Source organism: Sciurus vulgaris, assembly GCF_902686455.1.
Source record: "Sciurus vulgaris genome assembly, chromosome: 18".
Lineage (NCBI taxonomy): Eukaryota > Metazoa > Chordata > Mammalia > Rodentia > Sciuridae > Sciurus > Sciurus vulgaris.
Window position 1 is genome coordinate 13,665,049 of NC_136479.1, and position 25,925 is coordinate 13,690,973.

General features: G+C 36.3%; 1 protein-coding gene across 4 annotated transcripts in view; it reads right to left on the reverse strand.

Annotated features, from left to right (window-relative positions):
- The window catches only part of SMG1 (SMG1 nonsense mediated mRNA decay associated PI3K related kinase), a 108,708-nt gene that overhangs the window by 63,732 nt on the left and 19,051 nt on the right, over positions 1–25,925 (reverse strand). For 3 of the 4 annotated variants that reach the window (XM_079120842.1, XM_079120840.1, XM_079120839.1), the window contains exons 2-11: positions 20,978–21,141; positions 20,216–20,371; positions 11,211–11,347; positions 10,042–10,100; positions 8,893–9,106; positions 5,764–5,889; positions 5,302–5,374; positions 3,909–4,006; positions 2,539–2,712; positions 557–781 (exon numbers count right to left, since the gene is read on the reverse strand). In XM_079120842.1, the coding sequence (XP_078976968.1) occupies positions 557–781; positions 2,539–2,712; positions 3,909–4,006; positions 5,302–5,374; positions 5,764–5,889; positions 8,893–9,106; positions 10,042–10,100; positions 11,211–11,347; positions 20,216–20,371; positions 20,978–21,141 (1,426 nt within the window). Of the gene's footprint in view, positions 1–556; positions 782–2,538; positions 2,713–3,908; positions 4,007–5,301; positions 5,375–5,763; positions 5,890–8,892; positions 9,107–10,041; positions 10,101–11,210; positions 11,348–20,215; positions 20,372–20,977; positions 21,142–24,840; positions 24,899–25,925 lie in introns of all 4 variants that reach the window. The other variant, XM_079120841.1, reaches the window with a different exon arrangement.

The following is a 25,925-nucleotide window of genomic DNA, read 5'->3' on the forward strand; positions in this document are numbered from 1 at the left end:
GAATGTCATCTAAAATAGTCTTAAAAATAACAAATACAGTTGGAGATGAAGGACAGTAAGGAGGAGGCAAGAGTTAGCAGCCTAGATGAAACCAGATGGGCCATGTGTTTCAAATTATAGAAGCTGAGTACCAAATATGCAGAGATCCAAATGCTATTCCATTTTTTAAGTGTTTAGAATTACAATAAAAGGTGGGAGTTATTTAAGGTTAAGAAATTAAAGGAATAAAAACTATCAAAGAAGTTTTATATGGACAACAAAACATTCTTTCAAAATAGCTATCAAGTACTTTCTCTCATATAGTATTTATTGGGGTATTGGAGAGGGTGAGATGAAAAAAAGAGGAGTAAAGCTACACTGAGACAGCTATTTTCTAAAAGTAAACAGATTTACTAGGAAAAAAGCCTATAAGAGTATAAAAACAAGACTAATGCACTTTAAAAAAGTCATTACTAATTTTTTTTAAAAGCCCATGATTTTCTTCTACACGTATTTAAATTTAAGGGCCTAAATAAACAAACACATTAAAAAGCAACATAAAGAATAATTCACATACCAATGTGAGTAAATTCAAGACTGAGATGATATAATCAGTACCACAAGTCTGGCAATTCTCCAGTTGGTCTAATCCATATGTAATGACCATGTCACAATGTATAGTCATGCTAGGATCCAAGCTGCCGAGCAAAACACCAACACACTCATTAGCAGCTGTCAACACAGCCTCAGAAAAAAACACTTGGTTTGCAGCCGTCACACATCTCATTACTCTGTACAGAACCTGCAAATAGGGAAAACAAGCAGCTTTTTAAAAAAACTCACATGCTTCCACAAAGCAAGAAAATATTTTCTATTTACTCAGCTTTAACTGAAAATTAACTTCCTGTCTTGCCAGGAGTCTCAATCTCCTAGTTCTCAGTAGCCAAGTAATAAGAGTATCTTTACTACTTATGCAAAAAGTGAAAAAATTCCAAAGTATTATTGTGCCAGAAAATGGAATTTGCCATCTGTATATACCCTCTACCTCTCTCCCCAAAGTCACAGCATGGCTAATGCTCAGTCTTCATAATATTAACATGGGAATAACCTGCTCACACCTTACTGAAATACAGTTCTTCAACTTTTTTGGTCATCAATTTTTTAAAACTAAACACCCAAGTCACCTTAAGCTAGCACCGATGTTCACATGCTGATACTAGGTAGGCAAGTGCTCACCCATTGAGTTATGCCCCTAGCCCCTGATGATTTCTTCTGAAGAGATTATGAAAATCAAATAATTTCTGATACACACACATGCAACTCCTTGAACTGTAATGGTCAACAGTTATGTACTAAATTTCCAATAAAAATAACTTAGCAAAGAAAAACAGAACAAATTGATGCTGAAAAATATTTCATAATAGTCAACAGCAACTACATACAGGATTTGTTTTAAACTTATACAAAGATTTTGTTAAAATCATTCACAAAGGCCTAAAAGACTTTCATAAAATAATTCATGTAATATATAACTATCCTGAAAAATAAATGTTTCTTTTGTGTTACATCTGAGTTAACTGCCTTAATTTCAACTTCAACAGTCTTCAAACAACCACCTTTTAAACAGTAAAAGGGAAACAAATATTAAAACCATTTTGATCAGATTTTAAAAGATTTAAAATATAACATGCAGGTTTAACTATCTTTGACCTCTGACCTTTCTGCTCCAATATACAATTAACTTACCAAGAACTATACATAATTAATATCCCATTTTATCTAGCAATGTGTAAAACATAAGTAAATACTCCTAAAAACTAGTGTTATATCCAAACAGTAAAATTTTAATCATTTATATTGAATATTTTATGACTATCTGACATGTTTGTCTACCTTCTTTCAAACAGCGTACAGTGGGTTTCATTTCTCCTCTGTTAAAAACTGAACCACTCACTGGATTGCAGTACAACTAAGACTTGAGGTCACTGAGGTATGACGAACTGGCTACTTCTTATGATCAGGCTTAGACTACTATGTATTTTAAATTAATGTATCTTTATATTCTTTAATGTCAGGCTATCAAAAGATACAATCATATATAAGATTCATGAGTTTCAGCCTATAAGCTCAAATAAAATAAATCTGAGGCTCTCTATAGTATGTTATTCTTAATATGTTGAAAAGCTAAAAGGAGATTCAATAACTTAAAAACAAAATAATTGGTACTTTTTAAAAATCAATAACGCTTTAAAATTATGCATTAAAAAAGGATAAATTGATCTGTAAAAGATCTCCTAAAAGAAAACTTCATGGACATTTAAAAATTCAGAGTGGTTTTTTTTGTTGTTGTTTTTTTCGTTTTTTTTTTTTTTTTGGTGTGGGGAGGGGATAGGAAGTGGGCTAGAGCAGGTTCCCTTGCTTTTCTGGCTTAGAAAGTAACCAGGCACATATTCACATACATGCTAAACAAATGCAAGCTTAATAACAGTTCACTAGGTATGAGAAGCATTCACAATATAAAACAATTTTGCTTTTAAACAACACCTTAAAGACACTTACATCTGTTACATATGCCTCAGTAATTGGAGGACCCCGAATTGGGCTGAAGCGTTCCCCAATGCTCCTCACCACAGTGCTGAATACCCGGAGAAGCGCTGCCAGCTTTGGTAATGACACTGATGGGGGAGGGACATCTTCATCCACTGATTCCCCAGAGGCCACATGGCTGAGATCCTAGATATGAATTAACAGCATTCTTATTTAACCAATATTTTAAAATATTTTTTTAAAACCTCCCAATTTATTTTTAATTCACTTAACAATAATTTTCACAAATTAATAGGAATTTTAGCCTATGAGAAAAGAATACCTATGACTCCAGATATAAAAATGGGTTTTGTCTTATTTAAATAAGCCCAGATGAAAACCAACAGATTAAGGAAATAATTCCCTGTACCAACACATATGCACTGAGAAAGATAATAGAATATATACTATAGTTAAATATAGATACAAATGGAACCAGAAATTTTTGTCATTTTTAAATTGAGTTTCTGCTAATATCTTATTCTAGGTGCTCATTAAGCCATGTATCAAAAAATAAGTATTCTACACCAATATTATGCACATGAAAAGTGAGGGGGAAGCCTTAAAAATTGTAAGCCTAGTCTACAGATGTATCAACCTACTTGAGGAAATAAGATGGACTCAAAGGAAAAGATTATCTAATGAAATATTAGAACCCATACAGATCTGCAAATAATTAAATGTTATGGTTACCAAAAGGAAACGTCTCTTTGATCTACAACAGGTATCTTGAAGGGCAGACCAGCTGTAACGGTGGGCCAAGAATAAAAAGACTTTCTACATTTTAGAGGTCGAGAAAAAAATGTGGAAGCAAAATATTCCCTTGCTTTGCTCTGGAAGAAAGCGAGTTATCAGCATAGGTAAAAGTAGTGAAATCCTGTTGACTTGAAATAGTAAAGGTATAAAGAAAAGATAAGGCTGTTTTTATGGGAGCACCTATACAGCTGTACAGTCTGGATGAAGCCAAGGTTTTGAAATCCCCTGAACACATAAGAGCAAAGTCTTCAGGGATTTCCCCCCCCACAAAGCATCAGTTTGCCTTACTTTTAAGATTCTTTTGGTAACAAAAAGTAAGAATGAACCTCAGAAAATGTATTCTGAAAAATACTAGCTATCAAGAGTCATTTCAAGCTTTGTAAAATATTGTCTATAATTTTTCTTATAGCCCTTCTGATAGCTTAGAAACTATTTGAAAAAATTTCGTAATGGTCTTGTAATTTCTGCTTAAATGGCTTGCGTTATTTTAAAGTACATCTAGCACTATTTAAGACTTTTGTTTTTCATTTTTATTGATTGATTTTTCCTTAACTGACATCTTAAGAACTAACTTTCCATATACTCACCTCAGCATATGCCTCCATGTCTTCTAGAAACTGACCAAGGAGAGTGGTAGAAAATGCAAGATCAGCTACCCAAAATGGCTCCAAACTCTGCAACCACCCTTCAAATCATATAAGAAATGTTAAAGAATAGGCAAAACCAAAATTTTAAGAATAGTCAAGAGGGTTAGGGATATAGCTCAGTGGTATAGCACTTACCTAGCACATGGAGGCACTGGGTTCGATCCTTAGCACCACATTTAAAAAAATGAATAAAGACATTGTGTCTATCTACAACTAAAATAATAAATAATATTCAAGAACCTTGTTTTAAAGGTATCTAGTTTTAGTACTTTTTTGTTGTCGTTTTTTGGGGGGTTTTTTGTTTGGTTGGTTTTTGGGTTTTTTTGGCAGTACTGGGGATCGAATTAGGTCCTCACACATACTAGGCAAGTGTTCTACCACAGAGTCAAATCCCCAGTCCTCTTTGAGAAACAGTCTGGCTAAGTTGCAGAGGTTGAACTCAAACTTGTAATCCTCCCTCTCAGCCTCCAGGATTATAAGAGTGTGTGCCACTGATCCCAGCAAGGTATTGCGTTATTGCCTACCCTAGAAACATGCCCTATGTCATAAAATTAGAACAGCTAACTATTAAACGTGCTGATCATGATTAAAGGCAGAAATTAACATTCTTTAGAAATTATAATGTAAATCTCATGTTCTTAATTTTTAAGCAGATTTAATATCTATATTATCACTGTACACATGACTTATACTCTAGTGCCACTAAAGGATCAACCTGGCTTTCTAACCCAGGTTCATGTCTAGCTACCTAATGTGTGAAAATGAGATCAACCATTCTCACTGGCAAGTCCTATTTTCAGCAGTTTATTTCACCAAACAAGCTAAAAGGAACTAGAGCACATGGCTGACATGTGTAAATCAGTAGTGCTTCATTCACTGAAGTCCAAACAAACAAGCAAAACTATAAACATTTCTTTATCATTTGTGACAATTCTCCATATTCATTTTTTTCCCCTAGAAGAAAAGAAGGGAAAAAAAAAAAAAAAAGAAGAAGAAGAAGAAGAATCACAAATCACCAGGAAAGCACATCCTAAATTTCAGGGTAGTGCCACCACCATATCTTTTCCTACATGCTACAATGATTCAAGGTAAGTCCTTAAATTTCTCAGATACAACGCTACAATCTGTTCTCCCTACCCACTAGTAACTACATAAATTTTACTTTGAAAAAACCAATTTAACTAACATACAATGCTCAACTATACCAAGCAGTAATTCCCGCAAGCCATGATTTTTCTTGAATCAGTGAAGAAATGGTCTAACACTGGTTTTTCAGAGACGGGTACTCCTTTCCACAGTATTCACATGACTAGAACATCTTGAAAAGACTTACCAGACACCTGTTGTGTAAGTGAAGGCTTCTGAGTGTGATCGATGTGCCACCCAACTAATATATCAACCGTGTCCTTAATGGAGACAAAAAAGAGAAAGCAAATCATTTTAAGGTCCTTACTGCTCTTTAACCTGTGGACCAGATCACAATAAAGGATTCTGTTCTATCTACTTGACATTAAAGAAACTTAGGGGAAGAGAGAGATAGGAAAATGAAGGAATGCAGTTACGACAGTGATAAAATTTATATCTTCTTTGACTATCCTCAGGTATCAATGTCAGAAAGAAAAAAAGAGTTGGTATTTTTTATAAAAGTAATACTATTGTACTACTCAACCCTGAACTCAATCTCTCCTTACAGTCAAAGGAGGCAAAAGCATTGTTTTTTTATTCCCCCCCCCCCCAGTTCCTCACACAAACATACCCTCAGCCCAACCTCAGAGAGGAAGAGTGGGGAACTCACCCTAAAATTAGTGCTGAAAATATGAGGGTAACATCGAGCCACCAAAAGAATGCACTTCACACATTTGCAAAGTAATTCTGGTGTATCCACATTTTCAAGAATGGACTGCAGGCTGGTCATTACAAGCTTAAAAGTAAAAGTTACAAACCATAAACATTCAATAAAATGGGAGAAAACAAGCAAATTAGATTCATTATTTACTGGGGCTTTATCTAATGATACCAAAGAAAATAAATTCTAATGCTCTAGTTGAAACACGCACACACAGACACACACACACACACAAATATATATAACACTTTATCTCACTAAGACATAAGGCTGAAAAAAATACTGTTCTCTATTTTAACATCAATTAACATTATGCCTGTAATATCAATTAAAGTTAGTTTTAAGTAAAGTTACTCCCAAGTGCTCCATTTATTACCCTGGCTGTGGCTAAATTCCAAAGTACAAACAGTAAGATGTGCTTGAGAACTGATCAAAGAATCACAATTATGTCCCAATTTGTAAAATGTAGGTCAAATTCTATGCAATTAATCTTTAGAGCAAAGTTTATAACATTGGCTTCCAATCAGAATGAATCGGAGGAATAGCATGGCATCACCATAAGAGACAAGCAGGTTCATGTTACCACTACATATGTTAGCAAAATAAATATAGAGAATACCACTGGTAGACTATTTTGCAGCTATTAAAAACCTTTTCCCCAAAATGGATGTGTATATATGTTTATAACATTTTAATAAAAGAAAGATACAAATAAGTAAGAAATGCTAGAATTAGAAAACCACCATTTTGCAATAGTCAATGTTATAATCTACAACCCAAAAGGGTATCAGTGGATGATAAAAGTTATTGAGTGAAACATACGAAAAAAACAAGATATTCAGAAGATCTCAAGGAATCATATCCAGATTGCTAATTCCAAAGGAAAAATAAATGTTCGCACTGAGAAGATCTCGTGATCATCCTCTCAATCAGATGATCAAACTCTGCATGTGCGAGTGAAGGTTTCTCACTAAGACCTATGTGCCATCCAACTAATGCATCAACTGTGCCATTTTGCCATCTGGTGTGATGTGATGTAACAGTAAGAATGAAACTTCGACTCTAATCATTAAGAAATAAGATGAGAAACTCAGAAAGCAGGCCATACTCCTCCACACAAATATAAAGAATATAAAGAAAGATTAAAAAGGCACATCACCAAAGAAACACTTGAATTTTGAAGTGGTCTTGAGTCAGATGATACCTAACTCTAAAAGACATCTTATGAGCAACTGCAGCCAAACACAGTGGTGCACACCTACAAATCCAATGATTGGGAGGCTGAAGCAGGAGAATCTCAAAGTTCAAGGTTATCCTCAGCAACTTAACAAGACCCTGTCTCAAAAATTAAGTAAAGAAGGGGTGGAGATATAACTCAGGGTAGAGCCCCCTGGGGGCTCATCCCCAGTACCCCCCCAACACAAAAAAGGAACAATGGCAGAAATTTGAATTATAGACTACATACGTAATAAAAATTCATTTTCTTAGACATAATTATAATATTGCTGTTAGCTTTATTCATAGGAGATGCATACTGAAAGAAACATGGAGTGAATTGTCATGAGTATAATTTATCCCCTAATGGTTCAACTAAAAAGTACTGTGGGTGTGTGTGCATATACATCACATGTTTATGAGTGTCAGAGTACCAGGAGCTGTGGCACATGTCTGTAACGGCAGCTAGTCCAGTGGCTGAGGCAGCAGGACTGCAAGTTTGAGGTCAGCCTGGACAACTTAAGGAGACCCTATCTCAAAATAAAGATTAAAAGGACCAGAAATGTAGCTCAGTAGTAGGTGCTTGCCTAGCAAGCACAGCAACCTAGGTTCACTTACCAGAATCACCAAAAAAAAAAAAAGGAAAACAAATTGTAGAAATAAAACAACTATGGCAAAACATTAGTAAGTGAGGGTTGGGGAATATAGCTCAGAGGTAGGATTCTTAGCATGCACAGGTCCTGAATTTAATCTCCAGCACACGCCCCACTCATGAAAAAAAAAAAAAAAAAAAGAGCTAATAAATGATGAACTAGGTGAAGTGTTTATGGGTATTTACTGTACTGGTCTGAATGTTTTCCTGGCTGGAGATTTGAAATTTTTCAAAATACACAGTTATAAAATGTTCATAATATAAAAGCTGTATGTAAAGTAAGTCCAACTTTTTGTTATTCTGTTTAGTTACAGAAAATTATCTAAAACATTCCTAAAATCATTCTAAAAACTTTAATCAGGAAAAAAAGAAATTTTTAAAGCAGAATTATTCCTTATATCTAATTTTTTAAAACAATAAAAATATCATAAACTAAAGAAGCAAACAAAAAAGTAAGATACTCTAAAAAGCAATTATAAAAACATTACCTCAACAAAAATTTAATTAAAAACTTGCTGAAAACTAAATTGAGGTCAGGCATGGTGGCACACCCTATAATCCCAGCTTCTCAGGAGGCTGAGACAGGAAGATCGCAAGTTTCAGGCCCTCATGGTCAACCTGGTGAGACTCTTGTCTCAAAATAGAAATAAAAGGGACAGGGATACATCTCAGAGATAGAACATCCCTAGGAGTGATCCCTGGTACTGCCAAAAAAACACGGAAATAAACTGGGAACAAGCTTTTCAATACATTCAGATACATGAAAGCAAAATAAAACTAAGTAAAGCTGGTATTCTTTATATGTAACAGTTTTTAGATCACTTGGATTAAGAATTTTTGACATCTTTTATCAAGCCTAAAAAGCCTCAGAAACGAGTTGTAATATTTAGCTTTTGTCTCCCTCAAAAAATGTGAGGGCCACTCCTTCCAACTCTCCTGGTGGAGTTTGTACATTCAAATCTGTAGATCATTCTACCATTAAGCAACTTCAAAGGGAAGTTTCTAAAAAGTGAAAAGACAAAAATTTTAAAAACTTACTTTAACTACCTTTACTCTGTATCCTTTACTCAACCTCAGAGACAAATCTCATTTACATCCTACTACCAGCAGAAAACCCCATTCTGTTTCCTTTCCTCAAGCTCCCCTCCAAGGACATGTTAAGGACAATTTTCTTCCCAAGCACATCACCCATTTTCTCCCCTCATCCTTACCTGCATTACAGATGAAAAGGCTTTCTTTTCTCCTACAGTCTCTAGTGCTTTGTAGGTGGCACATAAGTAGAGGAGTTTAACTTCATCTTTTGCAGATGAGCTAAATTTACTAAAAATCCATTTGAAGATCTTCTCAGCCTCATAGCTTAAAGAAGCACAAAGAAGGCCAAGACAGCAAGCTCCCTCCTGTCTCAACTCCTGAAGCAATTTGCTACTGTTGATTTTAATGCAAACGAAATAAAACACATACAAAAGGCATAAGACTTCAAAAGATGACAAGAATGACACATCTTACAAAGACTCTCAGATTTTTTTAAATTTAAATCTTTTTATTAAAGTTCAAATTACATAAAAGGCTGAAATTTTACCAAATCTAAATTCTGTATTCTCTTTCTTCTGTAGTGCTCAAAAGTATCTTTATCAGACATTACCTTTTCTTTTACAAAAATTAATTATTAACGAACTGTAAATAAAGGCTTAGAAGTGCTTAAATTCAGACTTCAAATTCCATTTCAAATTAAACTGATTCACCAAAAACAGGAGTAACAAATGATAAAACACAATATAAGTAACTAAATTATTTATAATATTCAATATGTAAGGACTGTAAAATGGAAAATGGTAAGTTAAATATATAATCTCTAAAAAATTAAAAATAAATTTAAAAGGACAACATCATTAACTTACACATAATATTAAGTAACTACATAAAACAAAACCATGAAAAGACAAGCAAGGTTTATAACCTCCTGCTTTCTGGGTGCATTCCAATACTGCCAATTCTTTGGTCACTCTGACACCTTTTAATAAACCTTGATGATTTAAATTCACATTTGCTCAAAGAAGGAAGCTCCTTTTTACCGCCACTCTCTAAGCAGATACAAAATTTCTTAGCTCATAAAAACTATTCACATTCATTCATGCCTGCATTAAGAGATTGCACCATTCCACAAATCAATGCTCATTCAAACTGGCAAATTAGAAAATATTCTCTTTTAGGTGGATTCCATTTGTTCAGCAGTAACATATAAATACCACAGGTAAGGATGACATAAGGACTCCATAAAACATCAAATGTTTATAAATAAAGTCAAAGGATATATCGTGTATAGTTTTTAAAGTAAATTAAATGGAACCATATTGACTTACCTTTCATTAAGCACATCATGTACAGCAGCCAAGATATTATCCAACTGCTTAACTAGTACCTTTAAAGAAAATTCATAAACTTTTAATTCCTATGCTTTTAAGAATAACTGTGTAATTTGTTGTCACTTATCTTCTGCACCAAATTGTAATTAGAAGTACCTTAGTTTCTTTATTATTCCCAGATCCCAATGAGCATATATGAGCAATGTTTCCCTTTAGACTATGAAAGAAATTTATCCATTGGAAACAATCATAATCATCAATGGAGGGAGAAAACGGTCAATAAGGTAATAAGGTCAAATGTCAATGACAATATGAATGACAATATGGTGGATGTAAGACGTATACTGTAAAATTTTTTCAACTTGCTGTATATCTAAAACTTTTCATAATAAAATTTGAGGGAAGGAGGAATCTGCTATGAACCAAATGTTCTTTTGCCAAGTTATACTATTTTTATTAGTTTTCTCATGCCCTATACCAATTTAATTTAACTTTAGAGAATTACTTGAAAGGATAAAATTTTCTAACTGCTACTGAACTTGAAAGGGTTTTTCCACTTCCTTAGTCCTGGCCACAGACCAAACTAACGTATGAGCAAAAATGTACCTTCTATGTCCATTTCATGTATGAAAAGTAAGATATTCTGTTCTGGAATAACAAAAGAAAAACTGAGGACAAAAGAACTCTGCAGGAAAAAATGTGTTAAAAATTAACAGTGGCACAGTGGCACATATGATCCCAGCAGCTTGGGAGGCTGAGGCAGGAGGATCATGAATTCAGAGCCAGCCTCAGCAACTTAGCAAGGCCCTAAGCAATTCAGCAAGACCCTGTCTTTAAATAAAATATAAAAAAGGGCTGGGGATGTGGCTCAGTAGTTAAGCACCTCTGGGTTCAATTTCCAGTACCCAAAAAAAAAGTTAAAAAAATTAAAGCACTTTACTGCAGAAGGCATCAATATGGATCCAACAATGGACAGAGAAGTATGTAAATTACACATTAGGGATCATTAGGTTCTATAGCAGAGGCCAAATAAATGTGAGATAGGAATCTATTATTTTTTTCCTCAGAAACAAGCCCTTTCCCTTTTCAAACCACTCCAAATAGTAATATCTAGTTTATTATGGAAACACAGAAATGATCGATAATTCCAAACATACTACACTCACCAGTTTATTTTCTGGTTGCTGAATAAATTCTTTCAACTGCTTTACAGTAGCCAGTCTTCGGTCTCTGTCGTCTTCCCGGGTGATCCTCCGAAGAAGATTCGACAGTCGAGACTCATCAGAATAAGACATCGATCGCTCTATGAACATAAAAACATTTTGTTGCCCACTAAATATAAATAAGCATAAAGTTTATAGCCCAAATATTTAGAAGTACATCAAAAAACATAGTCTCTTGGCAAAAGTTCCTGTTACCGTTCTGTTCATTTCCATATATCAAACCACAGCAAGAGTGCCTAGACACAGACCCATGGATCCTCAAAAAAGACTTGCTGAAGGAAAGAATGAATAAAAAATCCTAAGCAAACTGAATACCTCATTCCAGAGGTCCGAAGAAAGGTTCAGAAACAATTTTCTTTAGGTCCATGCCAAGCTGTTTTTAACATTCTGATAAAGAGGTAGCCGGGCATGGTGGTACACACTAGTTCAAGATCAGCCCAGGTGGTCTATCTCAAAAAAGTTAGGGAGGGATTCAAGATGGCGGACTAGAGGGTGGCTGCGTTTCGTGTTGCTCCAGGACTCAGGACTCAAGAAGAGGAGATATAGAGAGACTTGGGACCAACTCAAAGCAGCCGGGTGAGAGCCTCCCACTGGGCAGGAGTCCCGGATGGGGCGGTAGCCCCGAAAGCAGGGATCTTTGCGAAGTAGAGCTGCCAGCGAGGCGCCCCTCCCCCCGCCGGAGCAGTGATCGCAGACAGCTGGGAGCATTGAAGAGGTGGCTGTTCACCACAGTGTTTGGACTCGGCGCAACCCACCCGGGCTCTGGGAGGCTGCCCAAAGGAATAGGTGCTTGGTGAGCTGTTTGGACTGAAAGCGACCACCCCTGACACAGGGGGCTGCCCAGAGGAGAAGGAGAAATACGGGCTCGGCACGTCGCTTGGAATTGGAGCAGCTGCGCCAGGGCTCTGGGCGGCTATCCGGTGGAACAGCGTGGTGAGTGGTTTGGTCCCAGAGCTTCCGCTCCTGAACACAGCGGGGTTGTCTGGAGAAGGAGGAGGAGCGCGGCGGGGTGCTTGGGCTCGAAGTGACTGCACCAGGGCTACGGGTGGCAGTCGGGACAAGAAGGTGCACAGTGAGTTCTTGGGACTCGTGACGCACCAGATCTCTGGGTGACTGACTGCCTGGTGGAGAAAGAGGTGCGTGGTGGGTCACTTGGACTTAGAGCTACCACACGGAACAACAGGTGGCTGCCGGAGGAAAAGGCGTGTGGCGGGTCACTGGGACTCGGAGCAATTGTAAGGGGCTCCAGGTGGCTGCTCAGAGGAGGGGCCGCATAGCCAGGTGAAAAGTGCAGAGCAGGGTCCTAGACGGCTTCTTGGTGGAAGAGCCCCACAGACAAATGAGGGGCGGAGCGAAGGCTCCAGGACTGCAGGCAGCTTCTCTGAGGAGAGGCAGCCTAAGGAGATTCATCTGCGAAGGGCGAGGCTTCCAGGCCCAGGAGGTAGGTCCGGGTCCCTGGGAACATTGCAGAAGAAGGCTGCCCAGCCCAGGCGGTAGTTGTGAATTGAACGGAACCTCTGGGAGGAAAACCGACCAGCGAGACCTCCCCACCGGGTGACTCCTCCCTGTCGGGTGAGGTTCTCCCAAAAGGACTGTAAAATCAGAGACACAGGCCCAAACTGGTCTTGCATCAGCCCACATCCTACTTCCCTTTTGGATGACCATTCATCAGCAAGTGAAGGTACCTCTGCACACTAGCAGGGAATATACCCCACCGGAAGGCCACCACCCCTAGGGAGTCAGCTCCCTTGTGGAGCACTGCATTATCAACTTCCTCCAAGACTTCAGGCTACTGAAGACTAAGAGGGGATATAATAGAAATCTTCAGGGATATTATAAGACAATAGAGGAAATCTGCAATATCACAGCGGTCAACTGATACCTGAACAATATGAGAAAACAAGGAAAGAAAATGCTGCAAACAAATCTAGATGTTACATCAATGAAACCCAACGACAGCATGGCAGAAGAAATGACAGAAAGGGAGTTCAGAATGTACATAATTAAAATGCTCAGGGAAGCAAATGACGAGATGCAAGAGCAAATGCAGGCACTGAATGATCGCACCAATCGACAGTTAAAAGAGCAAATACAGGAAGCAAAAGATCATTTCAATAAAGAGTTAGAGATATTGAAAAAAACCAAACAGAAATCCTTGAAATGAAGGAAACAATAAACCAAATTAAGAACTCCATAGAAAGCATAACCAATAGAATAGAACACCTGGAAGACAGAACATCAGACACTGAAGATAAAATATTTCACCTTGAAAACAAAGTTGAACAAACAGAGAAGATGGTAAGAAATCATGAACAGAATCTCCAAGAACTATGGGATATCATGAAGAGGCCAAATTTAAGAATTATTGGAATTGAGGAAGGCTTAGAGAAACAGACCAAAGGAATGAACAATCTATTCAATGAAATACTATCAGAAAATTTCCCAAATCTGAAGAATGAAATGGAAGATCAAGTACAAGAGGCTTATAGGACTCCAAATATACAAAATTACAACAGACCCATACCAAGGCACATTATAATGAAAATGCCCAACATACAAAATAAAGACAGAATTTTAAAGGCCGCAAGAGAGAGGAATCAAATTACATTCAGGGGGAAACCAACACGGATATCAGCAGATTTTTTCAATCCAGACCCTAAAAGCTAGAAGGGCCTGGAACAACATTTTTCAAGCCCTGAAAGAAAATGGATGCCAACCAAGAATCTTATACCCAGCAAAACTTACCTTCAAATTTGATCATGAAATAAAATCCTTCCATGATAAACAAAAGCTAAAAGAATTTACAAAAAGAAAGCCAGCATTACAGAACATTCTCAGCAAAATATTCCACGAGGAAGAGATGAAAAACAAAGAAACAAATCAGCAATGGGAGGAACTATCCTAAAGGAATTGTCAAATAAAGGAAGAACCAAGTCGTCTCAAAATAAATAAATAAATAAATAAATAAAATGAACCAAATGACCGGGAATACTAATCATATTTCAATAATAACCCTGAATATTAATGGCCTGATCTCATCAATCAAAAGACATAGACTGGCAGATTGGATCAAAAAGAAAGATCCAACAATATGTTGCCTGCAAGAGACTCACCTCGTAGAAAGAGATACCCATAGACTAAAGGTGAAAGGATGGGGGAAAACATACCATGCACATGGACTCAGCAAAAAAACTGGGGTATCCATCCTCATTTCAGATAATGTGGACTTCAAGTCAAAACTAGTCAGAAGGGATAAAGAAGGACATTACATACTGCTTAAGGGAACCATAAATCAGCAAGACATAACAATCATAAACATCTATGCCCCAAACAGTGGCTCATCCATGTATGTCAAACAAATCCTTCTCAATTTCAGAAACCAAACAGACCATAACACAATAATACTAGGTGATTTTAACACGCCTCTCTCACCACTGGACAGATCTTCCAGACAAAAATTGAACGAAGAAACCATAGATCTCAATAACACAATCAATAATTTAGACTTAACGGACATTTATAGAATATACCATCCAACCAAGAGCGAATACACTTTCTTCTCAGCAGCACATGGATCCTTCTCTAAAATAGACCATATATTATGCCACAAAGCTAATGTAAGCAAATACAAGAAGATAGAGACACTACCTTGTATTCTATCAGATCATAATGGATTGAAGTTAGAAATAAATGAAAGAGTAAAAAACAGAAGCTACTCCAACACCTGGAGATTAAACAATATGCTATTACATGATGAATGGATAACAGAAGATATTAGGAAGGAAATTAAAAAATTCTTAGAGGTAAATGAGAACAAAGAAACATCATATCAAAATCTTTGGGACACTATGAAAGCAGTACTTAGAGGAAAATTTATTTCATGGAGCGCATTCAATAAAAGAAGTAAAAATCAACAAATAAACAACCTAACACTACAGCTCAAAGCCCTAGAAAAAGAAGAACAGACCAACACCAAAAGTAGTAGAAGACAGGAAACAGTTAAACTCAGAGCTGAAATCAACGAAATTGAAACAAAAGAAACTATACAAAAAATTGACAAAATAGTTGGTTCTTTGAAAAAATAAACAAAATTGATAAACCCTTAGCCACTCTAACAGAGAAGACGAGAGAAAACCCAAATCACCAAAATTCGGAATGAACAAGGAAATATCACAATAGACACGATTGAAATACAAAACATAATTAGAAGCTACTTTGAAAATCTATATTCTAACCAAATAGAAAATTTCGAAGACATCAACAGGTTTCTAGAGACATATGAATTGCCTAAATTGAACGAGGAGGACATACACAATTTAAATAGAACAATTTCAAGTAATGAAGTAGAAGAGGTCATCAAAAGCCTACCAACAAAGAAAAGTCCAGGACCAGATGGGTTCTCAGCCGAGTTCTACAAAATCTTTAAAGAAGAGCTCATTCCAATACTTCTCAAAGTATTCCATGAAATAGAAGAGGAGGGTACCCTCCCAAACTCATTCTATGAAACCAATATTACCCTGATACCCAAGCCAGACAGAGACAAATCGAGGAAAGAAAATTTCAGACCGATATCATTAATGAACATTGACGCAAAAATTCTCAACAAAATTTTAGCAAATCGCATACAAAAATATATTAAAAAGATAGTGCACCACGATCAAGTGGGTTTTATCCCAGGGATGCAAGGTTGGTTCAACATCCGGAAATCAATAAATGTAATTCACCATATCAATAGACTTAAAGTCAAGAATCACATGATTATTTCAATAGATGCAGAAAAAGCATTTGATAAAATACAACACCCCTTCATGCTCAAAACACTAGAAAAAATAGGGATAGTGGGAACATTCCTTAACATTGTAAAGGCCATCTATGCTAAGCCCATGGCTAATATCATTCTAAACGGTGAAAAACTGAAAGCATTCCCCCTAAAAACTGGAACAAGACAGGGATGCCCTCTTTCACCACTCCTATTCAATATCGTTCTTGAGACTCTAGCCAGAGCAATTAGACAGACCAAGGAAATTAAAGGAATACGAATAGGAAAAGAAGAACTCAAACTATCCCTATTTGCGGATGATATGATTATATACTTAGAGAAATCAGGAAATTCCACCAGAAAACTGTTAGAACTCATAAGTGAATTCAGTAAAGTGGCAGGCTACAAGATCAATGCTCATAAATCCAATGCATTTTTATACATAAGTGATGAATCCTCAGAAAGAGAAATAATGAAAACTACCCCATTCACCATAGCATCGAAAAAAATAAAATACTTGGGAATCAATCTCACAAAAGAGGTGAAAGACCTCTACAATGAGAACTACAGAACACTAAAGAAAGATATTAAAGAAAACCTTAGAAGATGAAAAGATCTCCCATGTTCTTGGATAGGCCGAATTAATATTGTCAAAATGGCCATACTTCCAAAAGTGCTACACAGAGTCAATGCAATCCCAATTAAAATCCCAATGACGTACCTTACAGAAATAGAGCAAGCAATCATGAAATTCATCTGGAAGAATAAGAAACCCAGAATAGCTAAAGCAATCCTTCGCAGGAAAAATGAAGCAGGGGGTATCGCAATACCCGAACTTCAACTTTATTACAAAGCAATAGTAACAAAGACGGCATGGTACTGGTACCAAAATAGACAGGTAGATCAATGGTACAGAATAGAGGACACGGACACAAACCCAAATAAATACAACTTTCTAATACTAGACAAAGGCGCCAAAAATATGCAATGGAGAAAAGATAGCCTCTTCAACAAATGGTGCTGGGAGAATTGGAAATCCATATGCAACAGAATGAAACTAAACCCATATCTTTCACCCTGCACAAAACTCAACTCAAAATGGATTAAGGACCTTGGAATCAGACCAGAGACTCTGCAGATTATAGAAGAAAAAGTAGGTCCCGATCTTCAACATGTCGGGCTAGGACCAGACTTCCTTAACAGGACTCCCATAGCACAAGAAATAAAAGCAAGAATCAATAACTGGGATAGATTCAAACTAAAAAGCTTTCTCTCAGCAAAGGAAACTATCAGTAATGTGAAGAAAGAGCCTACAGAGTGGGAGAATATCTTTGCCAATCATACTTCAGATAGAGCACTAATCTCCAGAATCTATAAAGAACTCAAAAAACCCTACTCCAAGAATTCAAATAATCCAGTCGACAAATGGGCTAAGGAAATGAACAGACACTTCACAGAAGAAGATGTACAAGCAATCAATAAACATATGAAAAAATGTTCAACATCTCTAGTAATAAGAGAAATGCAAATCAAAACCACCCTAAGATTCCATCTCACCCCAATTAGAATGGCGATTATCTAAAATACAAGCAACAGGTGTTGGCGAGGATGTGGGGAGAAAGGTACACTCATACATTGCTGGTGGGGCTGCAAATTAGTGCAGCCACTCTGGAAAGCAGTGTGGAGATTCCTTAGAAAACTTGGAATGGACCCTCCATTTGACCCAGCTATCCCACTCCTTGGCCTATACCCAAAGGACTTAAAATCAGCATACTACAGAGATACAGCCACATCAATGTTCATAGCTGCTCAATTCACAATAGCCAGACTATGGAACCAACCTAGATGCCCTTCAATTGATGAGTGGATAAAGAAACTGTGGTATATATACACAATGGAATATTACTCAGCCATAAAGAATGACAAAATTATGGCATTTGCAGGCAAATGGATGAAATTGGAGAATATCATGCTAAGTGAGATAAGCCAATCTCAAAAAGCCAAAGGAAGAATGATATCGCTAATAAGTGGAGGATGACACATAAAGGGGGGGAGGGAAGGGTTAATGTTAGGGTTAGAGTTAGGGTTAGGGAGGGGGGCAAGTATGGAGGAAGAAAGTACTGCATAGAGGGTAAAGAGGGGTGGGAGGGGTGGGGGGAAGGGAAAAAATAACAGAATGAATCAAACAACATTACTCTATGTAAATTTATGAATACACAAATGATATGCCTTGACGCCATGTACAAACAGAGAAACAACATGTATCCCATTTGTTTACAATAAAAAAAATAATTTTATTACATGTATCAGTACATTATATGTACATTATATGTAATGTTAGTATTTCTGCTTTGAATTCTTGATATTGCAATGGAATTCGTAATTTATTAAGTGTATTTGATATGCTAGTTATTGTGCATGATTTAAACTTTTTTTTGCTTTCTCCAAAAAATAAAAATAAAATAAAAATAAAAATAAAAAAAAATAAATAAAAAAGTTAACTCCAACAACAAAAAAGAGAATGGGGATAAATGATTTCTAACAGTTAGGGATGATGCCTCAACAGGTAAAAACAGGTTGTCAGTTTCTGCTTCTCATCTAGGTAAACCCAGGAGGGAGCTTCTTACTCACATTATCATTCTTCTAAGACAAAGTCTTGGCAAACTGCAACCACGCACAGAATTCAACAAATGTCTAATTATTACCAACCATGCACAAAACATACTATCACTAGAAAAGTGACAAATCAGAACCTTTCTCTTATTTCTTCATTACAAGAAAAAGCGCAAATACTCAAATAGTGTTGAATGCTATAGTTATGTAATAAAAATGCATATAAGGACTAAATTTCAAAAGAAAAGTTTTAGTTGTACATTTACCATGACTAGCCAATACGTAACCTAAACAACAAAACACATCAAACAGTATGACAGTTCCATTTTTCTGTAAAGTGTGTAAAGAAAACTGGTAATCCCCCCTGGGAACTACACCATCGCCATCCAGGGGAAGGAATAGATTTTTAAAAATCCCTAGCCCATAGACTATTTCAATAAAAATGGACACTGACGTATCATTAGGTTGCCATTTGAGAAATCTACTCTATTTATAATGCTACCGGTATCAAACTGTGTATCTCTGAGCCTGCAAGGAAGAGGAATTGAACCAAATTAACTTGAGTCACATTCTAGCTTCTAGAATATTTTAAGGTTAAAGCTTCACTCTACTAACAGTATAGCCTTTGGCTTAGCCGCTCTACTTGCTGAAATTTTACCAAAGGAATCAATATTTTTAAAAGTTATGTGCTGCCCTGGCATGACAGCACACCTGTAATCCCAGGTACTCAAAAGGTTAAGGCAGGAAGAGTGCAAGGTCAACGTCAGCCTGGGCAATTTAGTATATAGCTCAAGGGTAGAAAATTCCTTGGTTCCACTCCCAATACCATAAAAGAAGAAAAAAGTTTTAAAAGTATATGCGAAAGAAGAACAGGGCTGGGGCTGTAGATCAGTGACACAGCATTTGCCTAGCATGTGTTAGGCACTGGGTTTGATCCTTAACACCACATAAAAATAAACAAAGGCATTCTGTCTATCCACAACTACAAAAAAAATTTAAATAACAAAAGTTATGTACACAAAGACATTCACCAAGAGACACACACACACACACACACACACACACACACAAACACACACAAACTGGGGAGAAAAAAGTGATAAGCTACATGTCCAAAGACTAATTCCAATAAAAAATAAATCTCAATTTCGTATTTGGCTTTGAAGACAAAACCAATTTCTCTCTAAAGGAAAAAACGAGCATTATTTCTAATTCTCTGAATTTTCAAGGCACTTTACATAGCGAAGCTTGTGTTATTAGGCTGACAGTGCTATGGGTGTATTTAACTTAAGAAAAGGGCCCACTCTGTATTTAAGACTTGGCTATATACACTACCTGTTCAGTACTCATGACAAGCAAGGAAACCCTTCAAGATCTTATCCAGTCTTCTAAACTTTTTTGTGGGAAATTAATAGTTCACAGGAAACAAACACAAACAAGCACCACCTGCATGTTTTACAACTTACAATCAGCTCACACCTAACATGGGGTGAGAAATGAGGCATCCCCGTTGGAGGAGATGTAAATCTTTGAGGAGGAGTAAGTAAGTGCCGGTCCCCAGCTTTTCCTGCCTTACCCTGTGATTTCCTCATGTCTTTGGTGGCTAATGCACGACTGCCATGCTGAACACTGGTGAACTCAGGGCTGGTCACATTGTTAACTCTCAGCTCTTGCCCCAACGACTTCCGACCATAAGTATTTTCCCCAGATCCTCCATTGACACTGTAGCCACCTAAAAACAGCAGTTTATATTATTTTATTTTAACAGTGCTTTGTTTCACTCCATCCCTGACAGTTCAGGATCTTATTACCCATCCAACAAGTCAACCAACCTTTGTTTCTCCCACTTTTTCCCTATGCTGCCTGCTTTGAAATCATTTTGATTCCCTCAATGAAAGATAAGCAAAGAAATGAAAAAACTAAATTAAGTCTGATTTTGCATGGTGTTTAATAATGTTTTAGAGAAGAGACACTTCTCTGGAGGAACTGGAGGAACTTCAGTCTTAGTAATAATACTGTGTATTTTGGGCAAATATATAATAATATATGTAATAAATATATATAATAAACAAAATATATAAATTTTATATAAATAAAACAAAATATATAATGCACATTTATGTATTATGCATATTAAAATATTCAAATCTCAAAAATAATGAAGTGGGTAAACTGATGAAGTTTTTAGAAATAACACTGTATTTGTTACCTGTATTTTAAACACAGCAGAACAAAGAGAGCTGAGAGGAAGGAGGAAAGGAAAGGCAGGTAGATTTAAAAAAAAAAAAAAAAAAAAAAATCTAGAAATATGACTCGAGAAGAAAGAAAATATATATACCCTTTTCGTCATTCTGTATGTCAGCATGGACTCTGGTATCATCGTGCCTTTGCCGAGACACCACAGCTGAATTTGAAGGTTGCAGTCCATAAGAGGAAGAACCACCCCTATCTCTGGCTGAAGAATATTTTAAATTATCTGGGTCGGCTGATGCACTATCAGTTCTGTAAAGAGAGAAAAGCATAAGATTAGAACTGTAAACAAACATTTTAATAACCAAAACCATAAATTTTCCTGTTATACAAGTCTCTCTCTGTTCCCTACCTTTTATATTCAACCAGTATTATTACATATAAATATCCATTGTCTAGTAAGTCTTTCAACTAGGAAGAGATTGATTGTTGGATAAACTGCCAGCTATTCAGTATTCTATTCTAAAGACCCATTCAGAAATACGAATGACTCCCAGGGTTAGGGTGAGCAACTCATCCTAGTTTGCTCCAGACTTTACTGTTTAGCACTCTAAGTTTCCTGTTCCAGGTACAACAGGAAGTGGTCACTGTGGTCCAGGATTCTCTTCTCATGTGATTTTTAAAAGTACTTCTTCCTAAACCAGGTATGGTGGCACCTGCCTATAATCATAGAAACTGGGAAGAGTGAGGCAGGTGGATCACAAGTTCAAGGCCAACCTAGACAACCTAGCAATACAAGGTCTCAAAAAAAAAAAAAAAAAAAAAAAGTAACTCTTTCTAAATTGATTAAGAGAGTTAATCGGTCAAAAACTTCAGTTTTTCAATGAAACAAAAAATACTGGAGGCAAGCATGTCAGGCAGGGGCAATGTGTTGACGAAATTATTAAATATTTAAAAGTATTATATCAATGTGTCCAAACTCTCAACTGAATCCTTAATTATGTGGTAAGAAAACAGAATGATAGCTGAAAGCAAGCTCAATAGGACATAAGAACATATCAGCTGCAAAGTAAGAAAATGTTTAAGCACTGCAATACCGAAGACCTCACTGAAGATGTCTTAACTGTAAAGAATATCAATTAAATTACAAAAAAGTGAGGAAACAAAGTTTTAAGAAAATAAAAGGTATCAGGAATTCAAGAAAGCTGAATCTGAATGTCGTGGTCCATAAACTACACAAGCACTGCTTAAAATAATACCTCACCCTTGGATATTAACAAACAACTTGTGTAGGCCAGGGCAAAATTAGTATCAGCTCTTATCTGCTCTATGCCTCCCTTTCCTCATCAGTAAAACAGAGAACCGGGCTACAAAATTTCTCATGAATCTTATTCTTCCAACCATCAATCATAAACTGTCAGGAAAGAAAACAAAATATTCTATTGTAGCACATGAAAAAAATACAAATAAGTAGCTGCTCTTCTACTGATTTTCTCCTGGAAGAATCAACCTTCCTAAAAAATCACTTCTAGCCAGACATGGTGGCAAACACCTGTAAACCCAGCAGCTCGGGAGGCTCAGGCAGAAGGATCCTAAGTTCGTACCAAGCCTCAGCAACTTAATGATGCGACCCTAAGCAACTGAAGGAGACCCTGTCTCAAAATAAAACATAAAAAAGGGCTGGGGATGAGGCTCAACAGCTGAGCGCCTCTGGGTTCAATCCCAGTATGGGGGTAGGGGGGATCATTTCTGTATTTATTAAAAATATCTTCTGAATCCACAATCATTTTGGAAAAGTTTAGGATAATGGCAAGGGCAGAAACTAACCTATTACTCCCATGTGTAAAAATGACAGTACTTTGTATACATATTTCATTTACAGTTTATTATCCGTTCCTTGCCCCCATCTGAAGAAATACTGAACACAAAAATTTGCATGAGCTTAATCAGTTGGACATCTTAGCCTGTTTTATTACAATCACTGTTGATTTGGCACACAGACCACAGGTGCATTCTGGAACAAGGCTGAAAGTATTCTGAAGGTTTTTAACCTGAAACTTACTAAAATTCTATAACCTAGCATATTAAAATCAGCTCTAATTAATAGAGTATCTTCCTCAAATATTCAAAGTTCACTTGTTTATAGCCAAAGCTAAGTACTTTTAACATATGGGGAAATAAAATCTATGAAATCTAAGAAAAAATGTATAAGGATATTTTCTAAGTACACCAACTCAGTAAGCATTAACAATCAATGGAACCTAAGAACTTTTTCAACTAATGAAAAGACATTCTCCATGTATCTAAAAATAGCATAATCAATTTGATAAGTTGTAAAACCAGGCATGGTGGCACATGCTCGTAATCCCAGCTACTCAGAAGGCTGAGGCAGGAGAATCTCAAGTTCAAGGCCAGCCAAGGCAACTCAGCAAGACCCTATCTGAAAAATTTTTTTAAAAAAATTATTTTTAAAAAAGGACTGCAGATGCAACTTTGGTAGAGCACCTCCGGGTTCAGTCCTCAGTAATGGGGGCACACCCAAAAAAATGTTACAGCTATAATAAACCATAATATATCATTACTTTCTGAAAAGGAACTAAAGAATAAAAAAGGAGCTCATAAGTGTTTCCGACAGATTAGGAACTTATCTATATAAACGACACCTAACACAACCTGGAAAAGTAAGCTACTGGTAAATGAACAATTAAAATAACACCTGACTAACTCTGAAATACAAGAATAACTGAAGTCTACCAATACTTAAACATGACTTCACTTCCAGTTTTCATCATCATCTATCTATCCTAACTATTAAGAGTTAAATATTTGTATCATTTTCGGTGACATAGTAGTAACACAAGGCACCAGAGAACACAAGTTAAAAAAAGACATGGGCTCAAATCCCAGCTCCAGTACTAAAAAGGTACATGTGCCTCTGCACAAATTCTTCATCTCTAGGCCTCGGTTGCCTCTTGCATAAAATGGGGTTGACAGCTATCTAATATATATGGTTGTTTTAAGGCTAAAACAAGATAATGAATACTTTAGCTTGTAGAGTACCTTAAGAATTACTATAACAACTAATACAAAATAAACTCAAGGTCAGCTGTATAATAAACTGACAATGTACAAGCAGTTCATGAGTATGTGAACAGAAGTATTCTATATAAAAACTTATTTTAAAATCTTCACTGAATAAATTAAGCAATTTACCACTATCAACAAATTTCTAACTAGTATGAATTTGATTTCAAATTAAACATATAAAACCAGGAGCAACTTCCCAATTTGATAGAAATATAGGTTTTAAAATCCCATGAGTTACTAGCACTGAGATTTTTTTTTTTATCCAAAAACTAGGGTTTTCAAAAATACAACAAAAAATTTCACTATAACCACTGTCTCAGAGCTGCCTAAAAACACCCTAGATGCCAAGTTCTTTTAATACAAATCGATCAAAACATTTCCAACCAGAATTCAGGTTAAAAATATTCTGAATCGCAAAGCACAGCGTTTATATGAAATCTCTATTTTTATAATATCTAGACTGCTTAGGTCTCAAAAACTATCAATGTTAGGCTGTTAGCACCAACAAGATCATCCCAGTCCAATAAATAGAAAACTGTTAAAGAACGGAAATGAGCACTTAAAATGAGGCAATCAAGACACAAAATAGAAAATGCAGATTTGAACTCCAAGAGGCAGGCATAAATGTTAAGCTAGTTAGTTAGAAGGGCTGAAAAAGCTATAATCTGCCAGAATTAGTGTCTCAAATTAGTGGAAAAAGAAAACATATTTGTTAAGGCTAAGAATCTAAGGATCCAAAAATATCTCCATAGTCCCTTTAAATACTCTAAAAATATTATGGAGAGGGGGGAAAAAAAAAAAAAGGAAGAGGAGGAGGAGGAGGAAAAGAAGAAGAAATAATGCATAAATTTCCCCAAAATGATAAAACTGAAGTTAAAGCCTGATGTACATGCCACATGAGAGGTAAGTTTCTAAAGCTCATACCTCAAAAATCGCATACTGTATAATATGGAGCCTTTGTGATGTTTTGCATCAAGTCAATCTGTAAGACAGTAGTTACAATATTAGTGAAGACAGTGGGTTAAAACATTTGTTGTTCAAACATGAAGCAAATATCATTCATGAGTTAGGTGCTTTTAGTTGAACTACGGTCCCCTTGCATTCATATGTCGAAGCAAAAATTGAGAAGAAAAGCCACTCTGAGCCCTAGAGGATAAAAGAGGCTTAAGGTGGCAACCAAAAATTTTGGTACATAAAGGAATTTAAATGTTAACTATGGCATACAAATCACATGCAAATATATAGTTACCACTCATTTTAGTTATATTCAATATACGGAAAACATAATGAATCTAGGAAGTCATTCATTTTGAATGACTCTAATACTCGGACCTCACATCAACAATCCAACGTGTGTTTAGGGATGGTATCTCCTGACCAAATGGTCTTGTGGACCAGTTCTTATGAGCACTAGAGAGAACAAATCCCACATCCCCAAGAAAGCCATCTATGAAACATATGAAGTCAGGGAATTCCCTATTAGGAAGCATTTCTGTAAAGCACCCCAAAATGACTTGATGCAAACACCACACCAGTGGTGCCACTGCAATGAGCATCATGTTACTTCAAGTTGTTTTTACCTGGGTTTATTAAGGGATTTTGCGCTTGTAGTGATTTCTAATTTGTAACAGATATAAACCAGCAAATGAAATTTGCACTAAAGCTAAAGAGGCAGGAATGCACTTATTCTCTAAAGCAATGGTACTCAAAGAGAGTATCATTGTCACAGAGCAGCTGTAGGAGACACAGTTTTTCATACTAACAGTTGATGTTGCTTGAAAATGATTTACCTTTTAAAAATAAATCCAGTGTTATCCTTGTCTCTTACTCACCTGGATTCAGACATGTTTTTATGAGGGATAAGAGGAAAGGTCCAACTATGTGTAACTCTGGGCCTTATATCACTTTTATATTAAACACTGCTCTACAGAGTCTATGACTAAAAATTCATTTGGGAGGCTCAGAGTCTTCATTATACAAACCATTTCTCATGGAAAATTTTAGGCTCA